The 12026-nt window shown below is 41.6% G+C and overlaps 1 protein-coding gene across 1 annotated transcript in view; it reads right to left on the reverse strand.

The window, feature by feature from the left end:
* STX8 (syntaxin 8) overlaps positions 1-12026 on the reverse strand; it is a 330835-nt gene that overhangs the window by 260104 nt on the left and 58705 nt on the right. Inside the window, exon 5 of the mRNA XM_025363339.1 lies at positions 453-577. Coding sequence (XP_025219124.1) covers positions 453-577 — 125 coding nt within the window. The remainder of the gene's footprint in view (positions 1-452; positions 578-12026) is intronic.

Consider the following 12026-nt stretch of genomic DNA (forward strand, 5'->3'; position numbering starts at 1 on the left):
CCCCAGGTATCCTGAGGCACACGCCAAAAGCTTTAAAGGACCAGCAGTTTTCACTCCAATTTTCAATGGGGATGAGGAACAATCAAGGTTCCAGTAAAAAATCTGGTGGTCGGACGCAGTGGCTCATGCCTGTAATCCCAGCACTTTGGGAGGCCAAGGTGGGAGGATCATGAGGTCAGGAGATCAAGACCATCCTGGCTAATAGGGTGAAACCCTGTCTCGACTAAAAAAATACAAAAAAATTAGCCAGGCATGGTGGCACGCGCCTGTAGTCCCAGCCTCTCGGAAGACTGCGGCAGGAGAATCGTTTGAATCCAAGAGGTGGAGGTTGCAGTGAGCCAAGATCACGCCACTGCACTCTAGCCTGGGTGACAGAGCAAGATTCTGTCTCAAAAAAACAAAAAAAATTCTGGCAAGGTTTCTGAGCCCACACTCCTCAGGGTATTTGGTACCTTGGATAATTTTCTGCTGCTGTTGCCGGATTTCATCAAAACCCAAGCCTCTGGTCTCCTCTGGCTCCTCAAAGAGCCAAGGGTTGGGTGCTCCTCGCTTAGCCTCTTCACTCATCAGGCTGGACCTAAAGAACAATATTAAACGATATTGATATATCTCAAAACATGCAGCTCAAATGCAAATTACTCCCACCAAGTGCAGAGGTGGCCAGCCTTGAATGCTTTGAAAATTCAATTCAAACACAATTTATTGCATCCTGAGTTTATGCCAGGAACTGTATTCAGTGCTGGAAGAGATACAGGGATGAACAAGGCACAAGCTTGGTCCTCAGAATTACAGCCTGTTATAGAGATGATGAGAGAACATAATATTTGTACTAATCCTCTAAGAAATGTTTGAGTTAATACTAAGAGAAGTTGGTAATAAATGAGGTTCTTAAATTTCAAAAACAGAAGGCTGAACAGTAGCCTTTTTATTAGGACAAAGTTTGTCTCAGAGGCTATGTGACCCCAAAGGTACAAATATTATTTCTCAAGCAGATACAATGTTGCGACTACAGATTACAATGTTATTATTATTATTATTTTTTAAAGAGACCATATAATTTCCCATTAAAGGATATTTGGAGCCAGGCGTAGTGGCTCAGGCCTGTAATCCCAACAATCTGGGAGGCCGAGGCAGGCAGATCACCTGAAGTCAGGAGTTCCAGACCACCCTGGCCAACACGATGAAACCCTGTCTCTAATAAACAGAAAAACAATTAGCCAGGCTTGGCGGCGGGCGTCTGTAATCCCAGCTACTTGGGTGGCTGAGGCAGGAGAACTGCTTGAACTGGGAGGCAGAGGTTGCAGTGAGCCAATATAGCGCCACTGCACTGCAGCCTGGGTAGCAGAGCAAGACTCTGTCTCAAAAAAAAAAAAAAAAAAAAAAGGAGTACTTGATTGCTCACAGACACAGGCAGGGTTTCAATACCAATTTTGTGACTTTAATGTAGCATTCATAACAGAATAAACACATTCTGATTTGTCAATCTTAACCTTACTCCCTCTAATAATCCATGTGCCCTTTCTGCACCAGATCAGCTGGTCTCGCTACCTAAGGATCAGGAAACACATGATTTCCACCTCAGTCCCCATATTTTCAGGATTTTCCTCCTCTGAAGTAGCTCCTCTCCTCTCCCTGCCTGTCCACATTCTGTCCAAGCTGAGAAGATCATCTTGTCCAGGACACCACCTTCTGACCACTTCAACGAAGAGATGAACATTCACTTTAGAGCTCTCATCAGATTCATGAAAAATCATAGAATAAATGGTGGGTGGGACATCAGCAAGATGGCTGATTAGAGGCACCTGGTGCTCACCTGCCCCCTACTTTCTTACGGAAGGACAAAGGCAATGAATAAACAGCTAAATGAATAAACAGCTAAGATTTGACTTCAGTGTGGGAAAGCACTGGACTGCAGTGGGGAAGTGGAGAGGCCCCTGTGGTGATTGAAAGTCTAGAAGGGCAGCATGAAGGCCCCCAGCCTCCGTGGCCCCATCTCTTCCACCAGGATTGGGTAGGCCTGGACATATGAGGGCCTTCTCCCTTTGAGGAAAAGGTAAGCAGGAGATTTCCACCTGCCTCCACTGCCGCGGCAAACACCTATAGTCCCTACTACAGGAGGATCCCCCAGTCCTTGCAAGTTCTGAGCCCAGTTTGGAGAGCTGCTGGGAATTCGTACAGTTGCACTGCCCCAGATTAGGCGTACACCCCACTCCCCACCCACCCCATGAGCCAAGTTACTACAGCATGGTGCCATCTTCAGACCACAGCTCCCTCTGGAGTGTGCCCTCCTCTTGGGGCCAGTAGCCACTGCACCTTTCCAGCACTGGGACTCCATCTTCATGCCACCAAACCTACACAGGTGGCTGAACTCCACACCCCAGGTCCCAGGAATGGCTGTGACTCTGGTCCTGCACTGAAGGAAAACCACCATCCTCACTTTCAGCCACAGAAACAGTCCCACCCAGGGCAAACCCACTCTCGAGCCAACCAAACTGCTGTATACCCTCCTGCAAGCAGAAGGCCCTGTGCAACTGACAGGCTAGCACAGTGACTACACTCCTGCATCCAGGATCTGTGACACAGTCGGGCAGTGCAGCCCCCTACAGCCATGCCCCCAGCCTACTGAAAGGCTCCACACCTCAATCAGGGCCTGAGAAACAACCCTGCAGGATGCCCCTGGCAGACATAACCCCAAGCCAGCCAAGTAGCCCTATGTCCACATCCCAGGCCTGAAAAACAGCCCTCGGGTCACCCCCAGCAGCAACTCCCCTAGGCCAGCTGAGCAGCCCCGTGTTCACATCCCAGGTCTGAGATGCAACTCCTCAGGCCACTCCCAGCAGACATGCCCAGAGGGCTGTCAAGCAGCCTTAGGCCCACCTCTCATGCCTGAGAAATAGCCCTGTGGGCTGTCCGCAGCAGGCATTCCCCCCAGGAGAGCTGAGCAGCAGTGTGCCCATGTCCCGGACCTGAGAAACAGTCCAACAGGCCACCTCTGGCAGGCATACTCCCAGACTGGCCAAGCAACCAAGCAACTGTGCCCTCAGCCAGAGTAAGAGAACCAACCCCAACCCCAGCAAGTAAGACCCCAAGTTTAACAACCCACCATGTGAATGCATGCATCGTTGACCTGACAAATAGCCCAGTGAGCACATCCCTGGCAAAGTCATGCCACCACCACCACAAAGCCTCTCAGCTGAGGCCACTGAGACACTCACAAACATCACTAGCATGGATTACAGTTGAAGAAACTACACAAAAACTACACTACTATGCCCACCTGGAACCAAAACCAATGCATCCCACTAAACCAACACCCCAAGATCCATTCATATGAGTATTTCTTTCCCTGCAAAACCTACTGCATAAAATTGGAAGAAGCAACTATTCCACCAGATGCATAGAAATCAACATAGGGATACATCAAACATGAAAAAGTAAGGAAACATGACACCTCCATAGGAATATAATAATTCCTGTGTAATACACCCCAATGATAGAGAAATATACAAAATGACAGAAAAAGAATTCAAAATAGTAATCTTACAGTGAGATACAAGATAATAGAGCTAGACAATTTGATGAAATCAGGAAAACAATTCATGACTTGAATAAGAATTCAACAAGAAGATAAATACCATAAAAAAGAACAAAACAGATATCCTAGAGTAGAATAATTCAATGAATAAACAAATACAAGCTAGAGCTTTACCAAAAGAATAGACCAAGCAGAATTTTATTTATTTATTTACTTACTTATTTAGAGACAGGTTCTCACTGTCACCCAGGCTGGAGTGCAGTGGCATTATCTCAGCTCATTGCAACCTCCACCTCCAGGGTGTGCCATCACATCCAGCTAATTTTTGTATTTTTTGGTAGAGATGGGGTTTCACCATGTTAGCCAGGTTGGTATCAAACTCCTAACCTCAAATGATCTGCCTGCCTTGGCCTCCCAAAGTGCTAGGATTACAGGTGTGAGCCACCATGAGTGGCTGAATTTTTGAACTTGAAGACAGACTTTGTGAAATAACACAGAAAAATGGAAAAAGAAAAAAGTAAAATGAAATGAAGAAAGCCTACATAATTCAGGGGACACCATTAAGTGAATATTCACATTGTAGGTGTTCCAGAAAGACAAAAGAAGGGGAAATGTACAGAAAACACTGAATGAAATAGTAGCTGAAAACTTCCCAAGTCTTGGGAGCTTCCAGATCCAGGAAGCCAAAAGAATCCCAAATAGATTCCATTCAAAAAGGACCCCTCTTAGGCACATTAGAGTCAAATTATCAAAAGTCAAAGACAAAGAATTCTAAAAACGGCAAGAGAAGGACTGGGTGCAGTGGCTCATGCCTGTAATCCCAGTACTTTGGGAGACTGAGGCAGGCAGATCACGATGTCAGGAGTTCAAGACCAGCCTGGCCAACATGGTGAAACTCTCTCTCTACTAAAAATATAAAAAAATAGCTGGGTGTGGTGGCAGGTGCCTGTAATCTCAGCTACTCAGGAGGCTGAGGCAGGAGAATCACTTGAACCCAAGAGGCGGAGGTTGCAGTGAGCTGAGACCACGCCACTGCAATCCAGCCTGGGCAACAGAGCAATACTCCATCTCAAAAACAAACAAATAACAACAACAACAACAACAGCAAGAGAAAAGCATCAAATCACCTATGAGGGAATTCCCATTAGACTAATAGCAGATTTCTCAGCAGAAATCTTACCAATCAAGAGAGAATAGGATTTTATGTTCAAAGCACTAAAAGAAAAAAAAAAAATCTGCCAACCAAGAATATTACATGTAGCAAAGATATCTTCCAGAAATGAAAGAGAAATAAAATCTTTCACAGACAAGCAAAAACGAAGGTAATCCATCACCACTAGACCAGTCTTATAAGAAATGCTCAAGGGAGTACTATACTTGGAAGTGAAAAGATCATAACAGCCATTATAAAAACATGTGACACTATAAAACTCATGGGTGGAGCCAAAATACCAAGGAAAACCAGAAAGAAAGAAATCAAGCCTTATCACTTCAGAACACTACCCAACCACAAAAATAAACAGTAAGACGAAGTAAGGAACAAAGGATATACAAAACAACCAGAAATCAATAAAATGACAAGATAAGTCCTCACCTATTAATAATAACCTTGAATGTAAGTGAATTAAATAACTCATTAAAAGACATAGACTGGATAACTAGATTAAAAAACAACAACAACAACAACAAAAAACAAGACTAGACTCAACTATATGCTGCCTAAAAGAAACTCACCTGACCTACAGACACACATAGACTGAATGAAAGCAAAGGTATGGAAAAAGATATTCTATGCAAACGAAAACCAAAGGTAAGCAGGAGTCGCTGTACTTATATCAGACAAAACAGACTTCAAGTCAAAAGTTGTGAAATTAGACAAAGAATGACATTACATAATAATAAGGGGATCCATTCAACAAGAGAATATAACAACTGTAAATATATACACATTCAATACCAGAGCACTCAGATATATAAAGCAAACATTATTAGCTCTAAAAGGAGAGAGAGACTCAAATAGTGTAATCGCTGGGGATTCTAACATCTCACTCTCAGCACTGGACAGATTATTCAGACAGACTACACCACAGAACAAACAGACCTAACAGACATTTACAGAACATTTCACGCAACAGCTACAGAAAATACATTCTTGTCAACAGCACACAGAACATTCACTAGGACTGACCATATGTTAGGACACAAAACAAGTCTCAAAAATTTTTTTAGACTTTGAAATTGAAATCATACTATCTTATTTAACCACAGTGGAAAATATCAGTAACAAGAGGAACATGCAAAATGTGGTACGAATACATGGAAATTAAACAACATACTCTTGAACAGCCAATGAGTGAAGGACAAAATTAAGAATGGAATTTTAAAATTCCTTAAAGTAAATGAAAATAGAGGCACAACATACCGCAACCTATGGGACACAGCAAAAGTAGTACTATGAGGCAACTGTATAACAATAAAGGCCTACGATAAAAAACTAGAAAGATTTCAAATAACCTAATAATGTATCTCAAGGAAACTAGGAAAGCAAGAATAAACCAAACCCAAAATTAGTAAAGGAAAGAAATAATAAAGATGAGAGGAGAAATAAATGAAATTGAAATAAAAAATGTATTTAAAAAACCAACAAAATAAAAGTTGGTTTTGTGTAAAGATAAAATTGAGAAACCATTAGCTAGACTAAGAAAAAAAGAGATATGACTCAAACAAATAAAATCAGACAAGAAAAAGGGGACATCACAATGGATGCCACAGAAATACAAAGAATCATTACAGGATACTACGAACAACTCTACACCAATAAATTCAAAAACCTAGAGGAAATGGGTAAATTTCTGGACACATACAACCTACCAAGACTGAACCAAGAAGACATGTTTTTTTAAAACCTGAACAGAGCAATAACAAGCAATGAGTTTGAATCAATAATATAAAATCTGCCAACAAAGAAAAGTCCAGGACTAAATGGCTTTCATACTGAATTCTACCAAACCTTTAAAGAAAAATGCATATCAATTCTTCTCAAACTATTCCAAAAAATCAAAGGGGAGGGTATTCTACCTAATTCATTCTAAGAGGCTAGATTAACCCTGATATCAAAAGCAGATGAGAATACAACAGAAAAAGAAAAGTACAGGACAATATCCCTGATGAATATACACACAAAAAATCCTCAACAGAATGCTAGCAAATCAAATCCAACAATACATCACAAAGATAATATACTATGATCAAGTGGAATTTATCCCAGGAATGCAAGGATGGGTCAACATACACAAATCAATAAATGTGATACATCACATCAACTATAAAGGACAAAACCCATATGATAATCTCAGTAGATGCAGAAAAAATATTTGATAAAATTCAACATCTCAATTAAAAACTCTCAATAAATTAAGTATCGAAGGAAAGTACCTCAACACAATAAAGGCCATATATGACAAACCCACAGCTAACATCATATAGAAAAGGTGAAAGCTTTCCCTCTGAGAACTAGAAGACAAGGATGCCCACCCTCATCACTCTTACTCAACACAGTACTGGAAGTCTTAGCCATGGTAATCAGACAAGAGAAAGTAATAAATGGCATTCAAATTGGAAAGGAGAAAGTCAAATTGTTTCTGTTTGCGGAAAACATGATCTTATAGAGACAAAAGCCTAAAAACTACCAAAAAAAAAAAAAAAAACCTCTTAGAACTGATACACAAATTCAGTAAAGTTGCAGGATACAAAATCAACATACGAAAATATGAAAGTGGTGTTTCTATAAATAATGGACTAGTTGAAAAAGAAATCAAGAAGACAATCTCATTTACAATAGCAATCTCCCCCAAAATTACCTAGGAATAAATTTTTTTTTTTTTGAGGCGGAGTCTCGCTCTGCCGCCCAGGCTGGAGTGCAGTGGCCAGATCTCAGCTCACTGCAAGCTCCGCCTCCCGGGTTCACGCCATTCTCCTGCCTCAGCCTCCCGAGCAGCTGGGACTACAGGCGCCCGCCACCTCGCCCGGCTAGTTTTCTTTTTTTTTTTTAGTAGAGACGGGGTTTCACCGTGTCAGCCAGGATGGTCTCGATCTCCTGACCTCGTGATCCGCCCGTCTCGGCCTCCCAAAGTGCTGGGATTACAGGCTTGAGCCACCGCGCCCGGCCTACCTAGGAATAAATTTAACCAAGGAGGTGAAAGATCTCCAAAACAAAAACTACAAAACACTGATGAAAGAAATTGAAGAGGATACAGACAAAGGGAAAGTTATTTCATGCTCATGGATTGGAAGAATTAATATTGTTAAAATGACTATACTACCCAACGCAAGCTACAGATTCAATGCAATCTCTATCAAAATATCAGTAACATTCTTCACAGCAACAGAAAAAAAAAATCTTAAAAATCTGCATGGAACCACAAAAGACCCTGAAGAGCCAAAGCGATCCTAAGCAAAAAGAACAAAGCTGAAGGCATCACACTACCAGACTTCAAAATATACTACAAAGCTGTAGTAATGTACTACAATGCTGTTCTTATGGTACTGACATAAAAACAAACACACAGACCAACGGAACAGAATACAGAACCCAGAAATTTATCTATGTATCTAGAGCCAACTGATTTTTTTTTTTCGAGGCAGAGTCTCACTCTGTAACCCAGCTGGAGTGCAGTGACACGATCTTGATTCACTGCAACCTGCGCCTCCCAAGCTCAAGTGAACCTCCCACCTCAGCCTCCTGAGTGGTTGGGATTACAGGCACATGCCACCATACTCAGATAATTTTTGTAGAGATGAGGTTTCACCATGTTGCCCAGGCTGGCCTTAAACTCCAATCTGCCCACCTCAGCCTCCCAAAATGCTGGGATTACAGGTGTGAACACAGCCAAGCCAAGTCTCCTGATTTTTGACAGAGGTGCCAAGAATACTCATTGGGGAAGACAGTCTCTTCAATAAATGGTGCTGGGAAACTAAATATGCCCATGCATAAGAATGAACCTACATACCCATCCATCACTCTATGCAAAAATCAACTCAAAATGAATCAAAGACCTAAACGTAAAACCCGAAACCACAAAAGTACCGGGCAAAAACAAGGAAAACACTTTAGGATGTTCATCTGGGAAAAGATTTTATGAGTAAGACCTCGCAAGCACAGGCACCAAAAGCAAAAAGAAACGAATGAGATTATATCAAGCTAAAAAGCTTCTGCACAGCAAAGGAAACAGTCAATAGAGTGAAAACACAATCTGTAGGAGAAAATATTTGCAAACTGTTTATCTAACAGGGGATTAATATGCAAAATATATAAGGAACTCAAAATAGCTCAATGGCAAAAAATCATAATAATAATAGATTGAAAAATGGGCAAGTGAGCTAGGCATGGTGGCATGCACCTATAGTCCCAGCTACTCAGGCTGAGGTAGGAGGGTTACTTGAGCCTAGACAACAAAGTGAGACTCTATTTCAAAAAAAAATAAATACACAAAATATGTGAAAGAAAGACAAATGATCTGACAAAATATTTCTCAAAAGATGACATACAAATGCACCAACAAATATATAAAAATTGCTAGCATTACTAATTGTCAGGGAACTGCAAATCAAAATCACAATGAGGTATCATCTCATTCCACTTAGAATGTCTGTCATCAAAAACACAAAACAACAAATGCTTGTGAGGAGGTTGAGAGACAGGAACTCTTAGACACAGATGGTGGAAATGTAAACTAGTAGAGCCACTGTGGAGAACAGTATGGGGGTTCCCCAAAAAACTATAACTAGAACTACCATATGATCCAGCAATCCCCCTACTGGGCACTTACCCAAAGGAAAGAAAATCAGTATTTTGAAGAGATATCCACACCCACATGTTTACTGCAGCACTATTCACAGTAGACAAAATATGGAATCGAACTATTCAACAACAGATGAATGGATAAAGTATGGTATATACACACAACAGAATACTATTTAGCCATGAAAAAGAATGAAATCCTGTCATTCACGGCAACATGGATGGAACTGGAGGATAGTATCTTAAGTAAAATAAGCCAGGAACAGAAAGCTAAACACTGCATGTTCTTACTCATATGCAGAAGCTAAAAAGAAGTTGATCTCATAGAAGTAAAAAGTATAACAGAGCACACCAGAAACTGGGGAGAGTAGGGAGAAGGGGGAGAGCAAGAGATTTGTTAAGGGACACAAAATTATAGTTGGACAGGAGGAATAAGTTTGAGTGTTCTATTCACCAGTGTAGGATGACTACAGTTAACAATAATAGTCTAAAGTAGCTAGAAGGAGGATGTAGAATGTTCCCAACACAAAGAAACGAGAAATGTCTGAGATGATGAACATGCTAATTATCCTGACTGGCTCATTATATATTACATGTAGGAAAACATCACTAGGTATCCCATAAATATGTATAATTATTAAATGTCAAATAAAACAAAATGATAGGCCAGGCACGGTGACTCATGCCTGTAATCCCAGCACTTTGAGAGGCCAATGCAGGTGGACCACCTGCCGTCAGGAGTTTGAGACCAGCCTGGCCAACATGATAAAACCCCGTCTCTACTAAAAATACAAAAATTAGCCAGGCATGGCGGCAGGCACCTGTAATCCCAGCTACTTGGGAGGATGAGGCAAGGAAAATTGCTTGAACTCAGGTGGCGGATGTTGCAGTGAGCCGAGATCGCACCACTGCACGCCAACACGGGCAATGAAGCGGAGGCTCCATCTCAAAACAAAACAAAAAACAAATGATGACAATGATGTTACAGTAGCAATGACAATAATAGTTAACATGCATTAAGCATTTGCCCGGCTCAGGCACACCTCCAGGTGATGTGTATATATTCAATCGTATCTCCATTACGTATAATTCTTCTAGCTTTGTTCACATCTCCCATATCATCCAGAAACAACTGTTACCTTATTATTTAATCTTGTATATAGATAAGGTTCATATCTACTAGACAGAAGGCAGAAACTGAAAATCATCCTTCACTGTACACACACTGTCCCACAATATGGAGTGAACACCTAACAGCGTATCACCTACTGGCAACATACGAACAGAACGTTGCTGGAGGATTTAATAACTTTTCATTCCAAAAACATTTATTTAGTAGTTATTATATAGTTGGCATTGCTCTCATTAATGGGCATAAAGAAAAAATCGAATATAGACAGACCAAAATCTCCACCCATACAGAGCATAGATTCTTGTTATAGGTGCTGTTTGCATTCTGATAGGATGACACAATGTGTAAAATGTGTGCAAACTGTCTTAATGTCGTTCTTGGAAGATGTTAACTATTATCATAACACCAATTGTTGCATTTTTTTTTTACAAAGAAGGCACTAAAAAATTGAAATAAATCTGTATATCCCAAAAGCTATATTAATTTCACTTTTAGTTTAGAACTTGAAAGCCTTTGTAAGAATACTATATGTTTCAAGAGACAAACCCAGGCAAAACTGGAAGATAATTTTTGATTCCTTAGACTAAAATTTTAAGCATCGAGTTGGTCTCAAGTGTACTAATTAGCATGCCAAACAGAAGTATGACTTTCTTCCACTTTACCAAAAGGGCAGACTTGTTTCTCTGAAGTCTTTCTCTGTCTCATTCATTCATTCATCTATTCATTTATTTGAAACAGGGTCTCACACGGTCGCCCAGGCTGAAGTGCAGTGGTGCAATCATCACTCACCTCAGCCTTGACCTCCAGAGCTCAAGGGATCCTCCCACCGCAGCCTCCTGAGTAGCTGGGACTACAGGTGCACGCCTCTGCACCTGGCTAATTACTATTATTATTTGTAGAGATGGGGTCTCGCTATGTTGCCCAAGCTAGTCTTGAACTCCAGAGCTCAAACAAGCCTCCCACCTCGGGGATTACAGGCATGAGCCATTGTACACAGCCTGAAGCCTTACTTTATGTGATTGGTACCAAGACTCTGAGATGTCACGATTTTGGATTCCTTCTCTATAATAATTATTCAGTTGCACATACCTTCGAATAAAGGGGAAGAATGCAATAGAAAAGGGAAGGAAAGAAGAAAATTCACAATCAAAGCCTATCCCAACTCTTACACCATCTTGCAAGAGCCATTTTTCAAATCAGGAATTACATGGGATTCGTTCATGGTTTACTGCAAATGCACGTGGGTCACAGGTATGTAAAGATACTTTGGGCCGGGCGCGGTGGCTCAAGCCTGTAATCCCAGCACTTTGGGAGGCCGAGACGGGCGGATCACGAGGTCAGGAGATCGAGACCATCCTGGCTGACACGGTGAAACCCCGTCTCTACTAAAAATACAAAAACTTAGCCGGGCGTGGCGGCGGGCGCCTGTAGTCCCAGCTACTCGGGAGGCTGAGGCAGGAGAATGGCGTGAACCCGGGAGGCGGAGCTTGCAGTGAGCTGAGATCCGGCCACTGCACTCCAGCCTGGGTGACAGAGCGAGACTCCGTCTCAAAAAAAAA

This window comes from Theropithecus gelada, chromosome 16, assembly GCF_003255815.1.
Source record: "Theropithecus gelada isolate Dixy chromosome 16, Tgel_1.0, whole genome shotgun sequence".
In the NCBI taxonomy this organism is placed as follows: Eukaryota; Metazoa; Chordata; class Mammalia; order Primates; family Cercopithecidae; genus Theropithecus; species Theropithecus gelada.